At 33.8% G+C, this 17,637-nt stretch overlaps 1 protein-coding gene across 3 annotated transcripts in view; it reads right to left on the bottom strand.

Moving 5' to 3' along the window:
• LOC128990405 (uncharacterized) overlaps nucleotides 1-17,637 on the bottom strand; it is a 382,719-nt gene that overhangs the window by 127,613 nt on the left and 237,469 nt on the right. For all 3 annotated transcript variants that reach the window (XM_054412754.1, XM_054412755.1, XM_054412756.1), the window contains 2 exons: nucleotides 15,362-16,947; nucleotides 9,187-10,375 (listed from right to left, as the gene is read on the bottom strand). In XM_054412754.1, coding sequence (XP_054268729.1) covers nucleotides 9,187-10,375; nucleotides 15,362-16,947 — 2,775 coding nt within the window. The remainder of the gene's footprint in view (nucleotides 1-9,186; nucleotides 10,376-15,361; nucleotides 16,948-17,637) is intronic.

Below are 17,637 nucleotides of genomic sequence, written 5' to 3'. Positions count from 1 at the left end.
TGTTTCTCGAGATATATAATGGCAACTGTCTAGTATTTCCGAGAAGAACGTTTTCATCAAAGGAAATGTTCCTCTAAGTTGCTTCATTAATTAACTACGCTAGCTAAACGATCATAATGAACATCATGATACAACATGATTCAATTACCACTGAATAACTTATGGTGTTAATGCAGTTATATATTTATTCTGTACATTTCAATTCGCCTTACTATTACTTCTGAGGAATATCAAACATGATTGTAAATCAGTAAGTAAATTTTATACAATTTATATCACTCGTTTAATAAGGTTAATGCATTAAGATAAAGTGTTATTTAAATTCTTTAGAAGCAAAGAGTTTTCATTGTTTGAACTTGTATATCTTTTACCTACGACCGTTTTACAAACAAGCATTTTCAATTCAGTTCTTAGAATTGATAGTAATTCAGTTAACAGTATTGTCCTGTTGATTAACAGAGCAGGTTTGGACAAATTAGGTTCAAGGATTGAGAGAAAAGAAGTAAAATTGTAACACTTTGAACGTCAAGTTGTCAGCTGTTTAGGTCAACTTAATTAATTATCCAATGAGTGAGTGGTTGGAATGATGAGTCGTTGCATCACAATCAGTGGCAATGAGAGGTTATAAACGAAAACATAACCTCTCTTAGACAGAATGTGTAGGGTTTTTAGTAATTTCTAAAAGCTGAGTGTCTATAAAGACTAATTATGTGAGTTGCGTACAATACTTCACCTACGACAGCTTTTTATATTACTGAAAGCACTATTCATAACGTCTACGATAGGTTATATTTTCGTTTATAACCTCTATGCTAGTGATTGTGGTGCAACGACTCATTGTCCCAACTACTCACTCATTGTATAATCAATTACATTGGCCCAAACAGCTGACAATTTTATGTTCAAAGAATTGAAATTTTACTTATTTTATCTCAATCCTTGGACCCTTGGACCACATTGGTCCAAACCTGCACTGTTAATTAACAAAACATTGGTGTTAAGTAAGAAACAATACTGTTAACTTAATATTTTAAATTCTAAGAACTAAATTGAAAAGACTAGTTTGTAAAATGGTCGTAGGTAAAATATATAAAAGTTCAAACAATGAAAACCTTATTCTTCTAAATCATTTTAATAAAAGGCCAAGGCTCGTACCCTAAATTTCTACTCGTGTTATTAACACTATCTTTACGCAATCGTTGAGTAAACAATGCATTAAGATAATACTTTATTAAAACGCTTTTCATAAATAGGTTTTGCACAGTTTCAACTGTGAAAAAGAACAAGTGAGAATTTATTACCTGTAAACCATTAACAGGTAAAAGACAAATCCAATTTTACTGCTACATTGTTAAAGTTGATTGATAACCCAGTTGACATAAATCTCAAGTTTTATTTGCAGGCTTTATCTACGCAGTTGTGCGAAACATTTAGAGATTATGCTCCTATGAACATCAAATTGTACCATTACACTCCATTCATGGTTTGTCACCATAGTGGAATCAACGTATGAAATGTGAATATGGTGCTTACAATATATTACGTTTTAAAGTTTCTTGTGTCAAAGAGCACTGTTGTACTATACCAGTTGATGTGTGGTATTATTTTGCTTGCAAGGAATAAATTAAAACTGTTAAGATAAAGTAAAAATATTCCTGCAATTTCTAAGCAGTGATTAGGAGCTCGGCTGGACTTGTAGGGTACAATTACTTATTAATTAATTAATTAATTACTTTTAATTAATTACTTGGCAATTTACTCTTGGGTAGTACGGATATCAAGTGGTTTGGGCCCAATTTAAGTTTCGGGTAGGATAAGAGGTACTTACGTATTATACCGACCACACCGATAAATCGACTTCCAAATCAGATTTTAATTAGTTGAAATATTAAAATCTTCCTACAATCTCTCCTAAGCTAACCTAACCTAAACATAGCCCACCCTTTAGGTTAGGTTAGGTTAGGTTATAACTATTAGGTGTGGTCGGTATAATACCAAAGTACCAGATACGGCTTCCCAAAGTTTTAACAGGTATTAGTCTGTAAAGTAAAAAAATCTATATCATTTAAGGGGTTTTACAGTTATTTATAGTCAGTACCAAATTTTAAATTTTGTATAGAAAGTTTTATTGAATGAAACAGAAATAATTTTCATTGCAGAAAAGTTAGGTTTCCTCCAGAGGTTTAAATTATTTAGTTCGTTTTAACTTCATAAGCACAGTAAATAAGCACTTAAATTGAAAAGTACGATTAGACGTTTTATAACGAATTAGTGATTTATGACGTTTTATGATGATCGAAAACTACCTTGCGTCTATCCATTTTAGTTTTCGATCATCCAAGAAACGTTAAATGTTGTAGTATGTGCTCGAAATATATAGGGATGAACTGGATATAGGAAATCAAAATTTATTAGCTGACTTAGATTAGATACGTTTAAACAAGTTGGTCCCTGATGGTTTGGACTGTCCATAAGACAAACTGTACTGCAGAACTCACTTCGGACTTTTGGAGGAATCGAAGCAAAGTAACATATTGATGGGGATCGTTGAAAACTTTAGGAATGGCTGAAAAAAATTGTCAAATAAAATTGTTCGATAGTAAGTGTGTGTGTCTAGCAAAATTTCAACACTAAGTTTTAACGTATATTTTAAGTTGGGAAATTAGTTTGGTTCGTGGCATTTTATTTGCATTTTTTTTTTAACATCATGTTTTTGTAATAGTATGGCACAAAATTTGTTGCCACCTAAAATTGATATTTTGTCACATAGAATCATTACTTGATAAAATAATTATTGCCATTTAAATGCCATCTGTGTCCAGAACAAATCGGATGTGCTGTGTTGTTATTTTTAGATTCGAATGCAACCACTATGGCTACCAAGCTACCAAAACAATTGTTTAGTTCAACCTACCACAAAACAAACTAACCTAAACACAAAGTAACACTTATGACAAAGCTTTTAGTAAAAATTTTATATGCAGTTACATATGTAACTATAATTTTCATAGCATCGTACAGAAATTAGCTATTTTTTTTTTGCTGTCTTGCAAGAAAACCCCTGCTTTTCAAGCTCTTATTTGGATCAAGGGGAAACCGATCAGCTTATTTTCAATTTCTTTAGAATGAAATTTTCCTTTCATCCAAGTCTCTATCAGTTCCCTAATTGCCCACTATGCGCACTAATATTTCCGTAACATTTACTTATATAATGTTAATCAGCTGATAGCTGATTACAGCTGTTTCATTGTTAAAGAATTTCACTGCAAACAAAAATAGACATGGTTTAATTGGTTTTGTCGTGTTGAAAAGTATCATTCATATAAAAGTTATTTTATTACCGTCATCTACTTCGCCTCGCACGTGAAAATTTGGTGTTCAATAAAACTTGAGTCTCCACCAGAAAATGCTACTTCCGATGCTTGTAATGAAAAACACAAATTTTAAACCGATAAATTTTTTTAATATGGTAAAATCGTGAATTTAATTCTAATAATTACTTTCCTAGAAGCTCTTAACAGTGAACACAACATTTCACATATCATTTTTGAATTGATGAATCTATTTTACATCAATAGATGTAACAGTTTACTTTATTTTCATTGTTAGTTACAACGTTGGAATAGCAAAGTTAGACCATTTTATCAAACAAATCTTAACCATATACAGTATATTATGAGAGATAACTCAGCAACAATGTTAGTAACCTCTCTAGGGTGTTATTAATTACAACCCTTAGTGAGTTAATCCACTTATCATTACTTCTCGATATGTTAGACTACATTGTAATGCATCTTACCACCGTGAAGTCCCATAGCTCCGAGTCTTATAACTTCGATGTTCTTTTAATTCTCATAGTTTCGAAAACCTAAATCTCCTGCAGATTCAATTAATTTTGGTCTTATGGGACCATTTTTAAATTTTACCGGGGCTCTGGGATATTTTTAAAGTACCATCGGACTAATGGGAATTTAAACTTTTAAATTTATAGTTTTAATTCTTTACCACAGTCCTCTTGTGTCCTACTTCCTTTTGTACAATTTATCTTGTAGTATGTTTATTTTAAAACGTGCATTACTAAACGATTGTTATTTTATTAATTCTATTAAATTCTTTTTAATTGAAATAAATCAGTAGCCTGAGTTTATTTAAAACATATTAATTATTTTTAAATATATATTCACAAGTTACTGTAAAGCTTTATTATTATATCTATACTTGGAAATTATGTTTGTATCTTGTAAGAAATTTGGAAACTATTCTGAATATGGAAATAGTGAAATAAATGCTTCTTATTTTTATAATCCTTAATTTTTTAACTTTAGTAGGTTCAAGTTTGCTGTGTAAATTAAGATTATCAAGAAAATAATTAAAATGTGAAAAACTAAAAAGCATTATTTGGAGTTCGTTGAATAAATAACGCAAGAAATAAACAATAAACTTAAGATGAAGCGTAGGTAAAAGTTTAGTGTCTGAATTTGAATGGAATGACAGAAGCAGGCTGAAAGATAGATTTGTAATTTTCCGTAATTGAAAAGAAGATTTAATATTTCACCCTTTCCATCACCATCTAAACCTCTTTTATTATTATATTCACTTTCAACTCAACCGGTGCTTTATCTCATTATGAATTCATCCACGTAAACGTTTTATATGGTGATTCAGTTTTGCAAAATTTAAAAATCGTATCGTGTTAACTGTGGTAGGTAACTTATGAAATTTTTTTTAGATGTTGCATTTTAACCACTTACATTAAGTGTGATTGTTAATTTCATTTTTATAGTTTCTTTTATAATTTACTAGCTGTAACCCGCGGGCTTTGCCCCGTTTAACTTCTTAATTTTCAAGATGATCTCGTTTGCATGGCTCAATCACGTCCTGGTTGAAGTTCGTTCGCTACGCTCACTCACCTTTAGGTTGGAGCTCGTTCGCTACGCTCACTCACCTTTAGGTTGGAGCTCGTTCGCTGCGCTCACTTTCCTTCAGGTTAGCTCGTTCGCTATGCTCACTTGCCTTCTTTCTAAATCACAGATCTACTCACAGTTTTAAATAGGGTTTAATCACCACACTTTATTATTGCATGTCATATCGCAGTTGATATATGGTGAAGTTTTAAACTACTTAGGTGGGAGAACTACCTCTTGACCATTAGAACCCTACACTCAATTATTGACTATGTTTTCCTTCTAACAGTATGCTGTATAACTTAGATTATAGGATATCCATCATGGGGCCATACTAATGTAATGAGGAAACGTATGACATAATGTTTGAGCAGTATAAAAATCAAGTTAAACTAGCATTCCTCTCCATTTACCTGTTAGTCATACTTTTTTACACATCCTTTTCAGGTGTTAACCTGAAATATCATGTAAAGAATAAAGAGTAGAACCATCGTGGAATAAAATTGCGATTGAACTCAAACCGAGTAAAAGGTAATTCTCCGGGGAAACATTAGGGAGCTGACTGCCGCTAGGGAATATGTAGCTTGCTATGTTGGCAGTCCTACATTGCTCGTATGTGTTTAGAGAAAATACATACATTGACCTTAGAAAATATTTTAAAATCATTCCTCTACCCATAATTCTTTACTTAATTTGTAAAATATATTTATAACTGTTGTCTCTGGTAAAATATTTGTCGTTAATAAATAATAAGGATTAATAAACTATTATTTGCAAGATTGGTCCTTTGTTCAACTACCTTTATCAACTAAGCTATGAATGAATGGTTTATTTGTAATTAAGTTTTTTAATTATATGTGAAAAGTAAAAAAAAGACTATGTGTTAACAAAGTTGTGCTCACTCATTAAGTTTTTAAGCAAATTGGCAATTTCAACGGTCTTTGCTTAAAAGAACCTTTTAATATATTAATTTAGTTTGAAATCAAGTTTAATGCAATGTTAGTAAATTTTTAACCTACATCAAGTAATTTTCACAAATGGTTACATATATATTAATAATTTGTATAGTTATATGTATTTTATATGTTAATAAAAGCATTTTGCAGACGAAAAAAGAAATATATTGAAGGCGATTGATGTTAAATACAGAAAGTTGAATTCAGATTTGTCATTTTTGCACTAGTTTCGAAGTGCCTCAAGAAATCACAATCTGCAGGTTCATTAAAGTAACTCCTTTGGCGAACCTTTAGCAAAAGCTCATTGTGAAGGAATTAAACAAATATAGGTCAACTACAGCTTTGCTCTTTCCAATTGTAACATTTTATCCGCGAATACGTCAAACTTATTTATCTTAAACCGAATATGAGCTTTATATTTGTGCACAATTGATGCGTTGTGTCTGATACGGTGTCAACAAATAAAACCATTAAAACAAAACATATAAAACCTTTTTTGCCAAAATAGATCGATCAAAATCTCATATCCATAGAGGAATGTTAATCTCATATCCGTAGATATAATTCAGATGGTAGTAAATAAGTAATTTGTTTAAATAATTATTTGTTTATGTAAAGTGTAATTTTAGTACCCATTATTTACATTGGAAAATAATCCTTAAAGCTATAAAAATGCACATTCAATATAGGAAGACTCGAATTAAAAATATAAATTTCCCGGTTGACGATGTTCTACTAAAAGTTTGAATAAAAATGTAACTGGATTAAATGAAGCAGATAAGAACGCCCAAATGATACATTAGCTGAAATTAATGTTCCCTAGAGAATCGATGAGCTTTGCACAGTAATAGTAATGCCGTACAGTACATGAGTTACTGATCGAATGAACATGTTGAAATTAGGTCCATTTTATTAAAGCTGGATTTTCTGAGATAAATAAAATATTTATTTCAAAGGTTAATACAAATTGCACTAGAAGGATATTTTTAATCGTTCGCACACCTTACGATTCTTATGTACATCAAAATTTGAAAACCTTGTTTATATACTTGATGTTTTAATTTTAAATACATCATTAAGCTGTTATATGAACCATGTTGGAATATAATAATCGATAAGTAATAATCCAAAAATAATAGTTGTGTTAAATTTATATAATTTGCCACTGATTCTCCTGTTGAATGTAATTTTGTTCTGTAGTCTTGACCGTTCTTAAAAAACAATCAATAAATATCTAAATGTTTAATTATTGTCTTGATAAATCATATCCGTGGAAAGAAGAAGAATTAGAAGAAATCTTCCACACCTGAGATAAGATAAGATACAATTGGATGGATCACTGCGATTGATAAGTATAGGGATGGGGGTGATTGGAGTTTTTTCGATAATTGAAAAGAGGATTAAAAGTCTCCTATAATTAATCGGGCACATGTCCTATTGTTTAAGCAGATAAATTGTATTTTAATTTTACCGTTTCGTTCAATAATTCACTTTAAAAACTATAAGAGAAAACAATATTGATACAATTAAATTTCAAATGACAAACTTGAACGTCAAACATGAATTAACGTTACTTGGTATCGTTTGAATTATTTACATAATGTGTTCCATATCGTAAAAAAGGGTACCCTGAACATTTAACTCAGTAGCTGAAAAAAGATGGAAGGATATAAAAGATATCATCGCTTTAAACGTTACTGTACGTAGAAATAAGCTTCAGATTCACCGACAAGATTAATCTCATACACTATGTGGTAGCCTATTGCAATGGCGCTATGCAAAATTATATAAAGATAATCATGTCTTATGTTGGCTTTTCGAATCAAATAGAATCTTATTTTAAATGTATTTTTCTTAGGAAGAATATTTTTAAAAAGTTAATAAAATACGTAGATCACAAACTTCCATGACTAATTTTGTATAGTTTACATAATGTTTTAAATATGACATAATGAGCTGTTTAAGTAAATGCCGTCTAAGTATATGGAGGATGTTTTAAATTATACAGTAGAGGAACCATATGAATTTGACGAATGTTTTAAGGTATTAAAAATTAATCCAATTATGATGTTTTAATAACCTAGCGAACACAGTATCATCAATAATGTACGTTTGATATATTTGTTGACAATACACAATAACACTCATGCATCAGTTATTTTTCCAAGAGCTAAAATAAATACAATCAGAATAATTTACAAAGACTTATCTGCATAAGTAATGTGAATATATTTATATTGGAGATTATTGATATCGTTGATGAATTCTGCGTGAGCGTTTTTTAATTTAATTATTTTGATATGGTGCCAAGATATTATTAATATTAGTAAAATAATAATTGGGTTTCAATTGGTTTGCATATTTGTATTTGGATAAAATAATTGAATTATTAAACACATTTTCCTAGTAAAAAAGATTGATTTTTTTTATATAAATTTATAATTTTTAATGTCTTATTTCCTGTTTGTTTTGCATACAATTTGTACAACAACTAATCTTAACTATTGATCTCTAACTAGATATTATCAGACTGTTTAGTTTATGAATTGTCCAAAAATGTAAGGTTTAAACCTTCTTTAACAGGAAGAAAAAAAATTAGCATAAAACATTTATTTTTTGAAAAAGGGTTATCACAAGTCAAAGCTTTAATGAATAGTCGGGAAGTAAGCTAAAAGACGAGAGTTAAGTAAGTTGTCGTTGTTATTGCGGCCCTTAAAATTGAAGTGGTGTTAAAGAGGAGTTTCCAGCAACTTTTAGCAAATCACATTTGTGATGTTAAACAATAAATCTCAGGTTGACATCTTTACAAGGTTAGATTGGCATCTTTAAGTGATATTGAATTTGTCCACACAAACAGAACTTGGTTATCCAGTTTACACATAGTTCTTTTTGTAAAAAACCCCTGCAATATGACAACAAAAACATTGGGCATTTTAAAACATGTTTTGCAGGTACACAATGTAGCTTTTTATCCTAGGGAGTAAAAATAATCTGGAGTCGATGACGTCAGCACTAGCTCCTTTGTTAACTTAGATTGTGAGTAACCGGTTGTATATCGATTGTTTTCAATAGAGTGTCGATCATCGTTGCATTGTTGCCAATTAGATTCAAATTCGTTAAGATAACCTTTCAAAGTTTCTCAGAACGTTGGAATGGTCTAATAATTTAATAATAGTAATATTTCATAACCAACTTCATAATGAAATTCAAAAACTGTTTTTTATTGTGTACTTTCTTTTGATGACACTTTTAAATACCCCGGAAGTGTTCTGACACATAAGTAAAGAAGAAAATGGAAAAGTTATTTGACCTATTGATAAACTTACCTCGGGCGCTGGATGTCTCTAGCAGACTGGAAAGACTTGGGCAGTGAGAGAGAGCGCTGCTGAGTGTCCACCTGGTGATGTCTGTCCTGGTGAGCAGGAGCACTGCCAGGTCTGGAGTGATCGTCATCACTCCCTCTGACAGGAGACTTGCTGGCTCGACCGTCGTCCAGGGGGGTGGATGCCCCCGAGCTCTTAGCGTTCCTGGGCGACTTGGTCATGGTGCGGTCCGAGGTCGTCACCCAGATATCACTGGAGCTAGAGGACGCTGAAGACTCCCCATTGTTGACAATGACACTGTTCACCTCTATCGGTGACACCTTCGACGGATCAGGGGATATCGCTGATGTGTAAACAATAGCACTGCGATACCCTGGCTCTACAGCATCCATGGAAGATCCTGCTGAAGAAGAGGTGTCACTCAATCCCACTTTCAACCCAGGGGGCTGTGGATTACTTTGGACATTCCCTCTCATCGGCATGTGAGAGTGTGAACGACACTGAGGTCCAACATTTCGCCAGTCTACTTCTCCAGGGACATTCAGACTATTGCCTCTTTTCGGGTAGTGCTTGGTGGGAGATATTTCATTCATCCTCTCTAAAGACGCCGGAGAAGATCTGGTGGACTGGTAACCGTTTCTACCCTCGACTCTTTTATCCCTCTTTTTCTCTCGGTACCCTGTGTGGTTGACGGTGTTTGGGTAACTCTGGGATAGTCTAAGGGTCGCAGGAGGTACTGGTGACGTAGCAAGAGGGGTTGACGACTTGGTGGTGGTAGTGGTGTATATTCCATCCCTGTGGGCACAGTGGGGCCAGAAGTCGCAGGTGGATGGGTTACAAGGGTTGGGACAGAAATGGTTGTTGCCCACGGGTGATGATGACTTACTGCCCATGTTGGGGGTTGTCATCCCCCTCTGCAGCACCTTGGGACGCTGCGCCGCATTGCTGACGTGCTTCTGCTGTTGTTGCTGCTGATACTGCTGATGATGTCTGTACCCCACACTGGCCGGCTCGGGCGATCTTTGCTCTAGACATCGCTGCATTATCAGTGCCCTTGCTGCCTCCCTGCTTCTAGCACCGTACAGGAACTCTGTCACTACCCTCGCCTCTTCTTCTGCCTCTCTTCTCAACTCCTCCTCCCTGTCTCTCTCCCTCTCTCGTTCACGCTGCAGTTCCTCCGACTGAGTTGTCCCTGTAACAAGTTTCAGTTTCATGTAATAAATAGTTAAGGTTGCTATAAAACTAAGACTAACTTAATTGTTTATGTTAGACTTCAAATCACGTTGAATATATTAATTGATGTAATTACCCCCTTCTTAGTACTGTAATGCTAATTTTGCTACTGTCGCAACTAGTTTCGACTTTCTACGAAGTCATCTTCTGGCTTCAAGGATAAGAAGGTTGTCAATTTACACGACGTACATAAACACACGAACACGAACACGGGAATTGAAGTGGTAAAAACGGTACTTTTAAAAGATTAAAAACGAATAAAAAACTGAACTGATAACTGAAGTCATCATCCTTTTGTCATCCTTGATTCCTGAAGATGAGTTCGTAGAAAGTCTCAACTAGTTGCGACACTGGCAACATTAGGATTACAACGAAGCATGTATTTACACCAATTTAATATATGGCTAACCATTACAGAAAGGACCAAAAAATAGCAATTAAGTTGTATCACTTACAATCTTCCATTGGTTTAGCATAGGTATGTATATAGTTCTTTCTAGTAAAGGTAACAGAACTAAAAAAAATCTTAAAATTTGACATACAAATGTTTAGATTGTTAAATAAAACATTATTTATAAAATCTAGTTTGTTAATATACCATGCTTGGAAATGAGTACTAGTGGGGTCATATTTGACGATTTGTGTCATTTTGTTCCTCAATACAACACGACAGTAGAGTTTGGAATATTTACTTGTAATAAAATCACCCATATATTTTAAAAGGGTTTGAGTAAAATCTTTGTTAATTCACTAATCAATAATTCTTGAATGCAAGAAAATACTTATATTGTTTTCAAGCATACTTAGAATGCAACATGCACATTTTTGGGTTCTTTCCTCAATTGCTGTAGAAAAACCTTGCAAAGCCAAAAAATGTGAAAACCAAATAAATAAGAGAAATCTCCTTAAATTACTTTGTGAAGTTAAGTCGTGAAGCTAGAAACAAACAGTCGGAGAATCAGGAGATTTGTTGAGCCCACAATTAAAAATGAAAGTCACTCCGGAGATAAAACTCAGGACATATTTTCCTAGCTTCTCTCCTGATTAATTTAAGTAGCCAAAAGGTAATCTTTTACAATATCCTCGTGCGAAATTCCATTTACGGCATTTAAAAACATAAATTTCAAATACATATTTTACTCATTATTAAGTTGTAAAGTGTTAAAAATTTCTAAAAAAATTCTTTAAACGAATTCTTAAACAAAACCCGTGTTATAAAAAAGTTGGTAATCTTTACCCACGGTTAGCATTATCTAATCCTATATCTTTAAGCTAATATTATTAGTGCATAGCTACTATTTGTTGCATTGTAAAAAGTTAAAAATACCTGTTTTCCCTTGTCCATCACTTTAATATTAGTCTAAATCATATAGTATGTGTACAGGTAATATACACATACAACATTAAGTAATAGTTTTGTAGTAAAAGCAGTTACAACAGATTATATAACATGACAAACAACCATTACTAAGTGTTTGAATACAGCATAGCACGAAATAAGTTTTACTCTTGATTATCTACAGCGGATTCAGCAACAGTTCTAAATCTATGAATGAGTTGTTCGAAGTAGAAGAATTATTAAAGTAAATTTGGGGAGAAAAGTCACTCTTTGCAGGCAACTGTTCTCAAACTTTTAATGTCGCTTTCCAATACATTTTGAATGATTTTGGTCCCAAACTATCTCTAAGTTAAGTTTTTTTCATATATGACAAGTAATAAAATTTAATAATAAACTTACGGTAGTTCTCATAGGCCTGACAAGAAAGATATGTGGGGATTCTGATGGTTTGTACGTGTGATTAAAATTCAATCAGCTCAATACAAATTTAAATACATAGTTTTATTTTTACTTTACTATAAAAGGACCCGTATGATTTGCAGAGATAAAATAGAATATTTAGGTAATAAAATAAAATATTCCGTTTATTACAAAATTCACCTAGAGTTTATCATTAAATTTCATTTAAATATAATTTTTTAAATTTATTATTATTTGTATTATTATTTTATTTAATTAGTTATTATTATTATTATTATTGATTTTTTATTTTTTTACATAGAAGTTACCTAAAAATAAAATTGAAAAGATTTTTTTTTCTAAATAAAAAACCGAATAACCAAAATCCTACCGATATCTTTTACACATTTCCAAAGCTCTGAAAAACTGTTTGATTAAATCAACTCTACAAAGCTTTATGCCCAGATTTGCTCGGGAATTAAGTGATGAAAATCGACCATCAATGAAGATAAAACGGTTTGATTTTATTATATGGAAGTTTGATCGTTTGATTGTAATCTCGTTGTAATCTCGATCGTTGTGTAATCTCTGTCGATGTTCCTCTTAAATGTAACTCGGTTATTGCAGCTCTTACATACAATATCCAAATGACTTATCAGTATTACGAATCAGTATCGTAAGGTGTTATTAAATTACCTGAGAGTACAAAAAAATGTCAAAACACACTTATATCAACATATTTACACTTACACTGTTTACTCACAAGACGGTAAATACAATTAACATGATGGTAAGTTGTGATAGATTTCGATTGAACACTATCATCATAAGACCTAATAGGTGAATGTTGGATAGGAATGGCCATATTTTTATTTGTATTTACTGTCTTGTGAGTAAACATTATAAGTGTAAACATATTATTACAAGTGTTATTTGACGTACTTTTGTACTTTCAGACACATTATCTTAAGGGTGCGCTCTAAGTCTCCGCCGCGCGCTAATGCAAGGGCTTAGGATCTCCGTAATTAATTGTTGGCTTGGTTCTTAACCAATTAAAAATATATTTATGTTAATTTATTCATGTCTTATTTCTATAGGCTTGTACTTTTTTATTTTTTTATAATATTAGAATTTTAAGTGGGAAATGACTGGTAAATACGTCTAAATAAGCTTTTTTCTAAAGCATTTTACAGATACAAATACATTTTTAGAAGAAAACTTAAAAAAATAAAGATTTGAATCTACTGATTAAGGAAAATTCTTTAGATTGATAAAAAAGTTAAAAAATATGACTGAGTAATTTGAAAGAACATAACTTGTCTTTTCACGGTGCTGTTCAATGGCGCAACATAGCTACTGAAGCCATTAAAATATTGGCAATGTGCGAGTTTATATATTTGTTTATATACGGTGTTTCCCAGTAAAAATTTCAAATATTAAAAATGTATAGAAAACAACGGGAAAGTGTATTACGTTCCACAAGAAAAGAGAAAACTATATATTCGTTCTAGAATTTAAAATCCGTATACATATGTGTAACGGATAATGCTCATGTGGTGTATTTGAGTATGAAAAACAAACACAAAGAATATTTACTTAGTGAAGAGAGGTAAACAATGAGAAAACCACCACAAAATCCTACATCGAAGTTAGTTTTGGTTTGTGAACCATGTGAAACCTCAATACTAACGTCAAAGTCAGGTCAAAACGAAAATGCATACAACTAATTTATACAGGTACTGTCGTTTAACATCTCTACTGAATTACAAATTTAAAATAAAAAACAAACATAGACATTCTAAAGGCAACCTTGTCTCAGATATTTTATTAAAGCTTAAAGATCTGTAAGAATAATTTTCAACAAATCTTAAAATGTCTTTACCTTTTCTATTTCACTAAACGAAAAGATTTTATTTTAACATGGCGTGTAGAACAAAAACTATTAGAAACGGTGTAAAACATCACAAATGCATTTAAAATCAATTACTTTTACTTTAGAAAAAGTTCGTCTCGATGTAAATGGTTTTAGCTAGGCAAATTCTACAAACAATTTATTGAGAAGTATCGATGCGAGTTGAAACTTGTAGCGTTGAAATGTTGAGTTTTGGTATTATTACCGCTGTAAATGATTCATATTTTGAATAACTTTGGCAAAACCATGTATTGGTTGATCAACGAATATACTGAATAGATATATCATGGTGTTTTAACGCAGTTTATTATATGAGAAACTCATTTTAGTGATAATGATAAACACGTCAAAAGGTCAAAGGTGGTTTGATAATCCATCATTACTGAAAAAGCACATTTGACCACTATCATCTTTATGGTAGGCCTATTCTTTACTACAGAAGACAACAGTGGTATTATTAATTTTAGAAAGTTTCCAATTAACAAACTAATCAAGCTACTAAATTAAAATTTATATATTATTAAAATCTAAGAATTTACCTAAAAGAATTTAACAATGCTTATAAAGAGAAATGTTAATCTATAAAGATATTGATAGGAAAGATTTATAAGTATTGATTATAAAAAGACTTCGCATTTAAATATGTGCACAAAACACTCAATAGTTTTTTTTTTTATATGTAAAAGAAAAGAAAACACATCAGTTAATCAATCAAAAAAGAAACTGTGACGTTACTGGAAAATTATGACTGCTTTGGTACAACAATGCAAATATGGTTACAGTTGGAGTGTCAAAACAACATTTTATCCCTCAGTGTTACCAACAGTGGATTGGCCATCCCATGACACTGGGAGGATTATAACAATTTTACAAGGGAACAGAGGATAATCCCTTTGCAGCTAAACTTGTTAACCCTGTCCTATTCTATTGTGGCTTTAGTAGGAACTTCCTTTATGAATTTGAGTTGGACAAGAGCAGTAATAAAAAACATTTATAATTTAACCATCATAAATGTAGATAGGACAATACGGGTTTGTTAGACAAGGTACGCGCTCTAGCAGCCGTGGCTGTGGTAAGGAACCGTCTATTGGAATCTTGAAACGCAGGAGGAGGAGATATAATAGGAGTGACCGGAGGAGGATTATCCTGTTACGTCGTCATCTGTTGAACGTAGTCTTAATTCTTTTACTGAGAGAATTATTTTCAAAAGTAGTCAAATGTATTCAAGGACTCCACCAATAAAACTTCTGTTATTTGAATTCACTAACTAAAAAAATCTAACGAATTAAACTTACTTTGCAAACCATGTCTTTTCGTCCGGTGGGGCTGTTCCCCGTTGATCTTGACCACGACTCTAGGAGTTTCCTGCTTGGCGTGGTAATAGTCACCTCGATGTCCAGGGTCGTGGTTGGTGTCAGGACGTCCCGCAGGAGAAGCTCCACCAGAGGATGCCGGGGACTTCCTCTCTGGGAGCTGGAGACTTCTGGACCTCCTCACCCTGCTGCCTCGACCGTCCCAGGTGACGACCCCGTGGTCACCTCCACGGTGAGGCTTGTTATGACTAGCTGACCTCCTGAAGGGTCCGGCTGAAGGAGATCGACTACTGGAAGAAGAGGAGGAAGAGGTTGGGGACACTTGATTGCTACCTAGTTTCTTATTGCTTCCATCAGAACCAGGTGATCTTCTCATTTGCCTGTGATGCTGCCGACCTCTGAGAGATGAAGGTGAAACTCTATCAACAGCGGGTATCACAGAGTGGAACGACAAAGACGCTCCAATAGCGTCCGGAGAAGAATTGACCATAGTAACAGAGGAATATCCGCTAAGATTTAAGGAAGAACTGAGATTGTCTTCTTCGTCGCCATCTTCGTAACCTCCTAGGGAGGAATCAGTTTCGTTTAGCCTCGGCATTCCGATTCTCGGGCCTATATTGCTATCGAGACTCCTGAAACCGAAAGAAGACGAGGAGGACGAAGAGGAATCGTATTTTTGAAAGACTGTTCGTCGTATACCAGAAGCGTCTTCTAAAGACTTAGTTTGAGGAATACCGTGTTGTTGGGGTGTGCTAACCGGCGAAGGAGTCAGCCTCTTGGGTCTCGTAGGCACTGAGGAAATCGGCGATAGCTTCTGTGTCGGTGGTGTCGGTACCCAGGTAAGTGTTGGCGGTGGAGACGGAGGAGGACTAGACTCTACAGCGTTGGATCTCGTGAGTACCGCGGGTTTGTTAGACAAGGTACGCGCTCTAGCAGCCGTGGCTGTGGTAAGGAACCGTCTATTGGAATCTTGAAACGCAGGAGGAGGAGATATAATAGGAGTGACAGGAGGAGGCGTGATTGGATCTTCATGACTCAAATCAAGTGAGGAAGGAGAAGGCTTTTCTCTTGTGCGTCTCGTCTCGTTGGGCAAAGGCAAGAATCCTGGTCTAGGTTGTATGTCTTCCACGGGGAATTTGCCGGGCTCGCTTCTACTGTGAAAGTCCGACATTTTGAGTCTGGGGGGAATGTTGTGTGTATTTGCTGCTACAGGAGGCTTGGGTGGAGTGTAGGCGACTCTTCTGTTGTCGTCTAGCGATCTCTGCTGTACTTGTACCCAGCCGGATCGTCCCAAGTAAACTCCGTCAACCTCTCGGTCACACCACCTCACTGGAGACAACTCTCTGCTGCAGTTTCCCGAGCCCGGAGCCCCAGAAACCACCAGTGACCCTTGGCTTTGCACAGGCTCTCGACGGAGGCTCCCTGTCTTGTTGGCGAAGCGGTTCCCTCCGCCCACCATCACAGAAGTCCTCGTGGTTCGTGACGCCGTTGAGGAGTATCCTATGGAGGCGTTGGTTTCCCAAGGTTCCGAGGTGCTTCTCAGATGGAGGATCGATACGTTCGGGCCTCTGAAACAAATACAGTAAAATATTATTAATGAATATTTATTTTACATTTATATATCAAACTGTGTACAAGCTATATTTGCATAGATAAATAAAGGATATCTTTTATACTAAATGAATTACCATTAGCCTAATTGGATGTTTCCTTAAATATTACCTTAAACATGTCAGATTCACACCTTGCATCAGGTTAAACTAGTAGGCCTACTTAGTATGGTGTAGAGAATACCAAAACTGGTATAGGGTAGAGAAAAAAAAAATTAATAGCATTGGATGAAATAAGCAAGTTTGCCAAATTTTAGGATTATTAACCCGTTAACAAGCAAACTAGGAAGTTTTACATATTCTTCTTAAGAATATCATGGGAATCTTAAAAGTACAGTTTATTTGGAATTTTCTCCGTAACTATAAATTGTAGAAATGTGATTCAAAGTAAAGTACAAGACTTGTACAAAGCTTGTTTCTTTTCAAGCTCTACATAGTGGCTGTGAGGAAAATCGGGTTTTTTACCATTTAAAGTGAAAATAAAAAATAAAAAAATCTAATTTTGAATACAAACAAAATCCTACTAACAAGTAGGACCTTATTAATCCAATCCTGCTGCATCGCAGACTCATTCAATGTTTATGCCAAAATTCATCAAAATAGGAGTAAAATTTCTCCATTTATTGCTTACGGACACATTTATGTATA

Source organism: Macrosteles quadrilineatus, unplaced genomic scaffold, assembly GCF_028750875.1.
Source record: "Macrosteles quadrilineatus isolate MER2022 unplaced genomic scaffold, UCM_ALF_1.0 Scaffold_3__2_contigs__length_128488019, whole genome shotgun sequence".
NCBI lineage: Eukaryota > Metazoa > Arthropoda > Insecta > Hemiptera > Cicadellidae > Macrosteles > Macrosteles quadrilineatus.
This window is presented reverse-complemented; position numbering and strand designations above follow the sequence as displayed.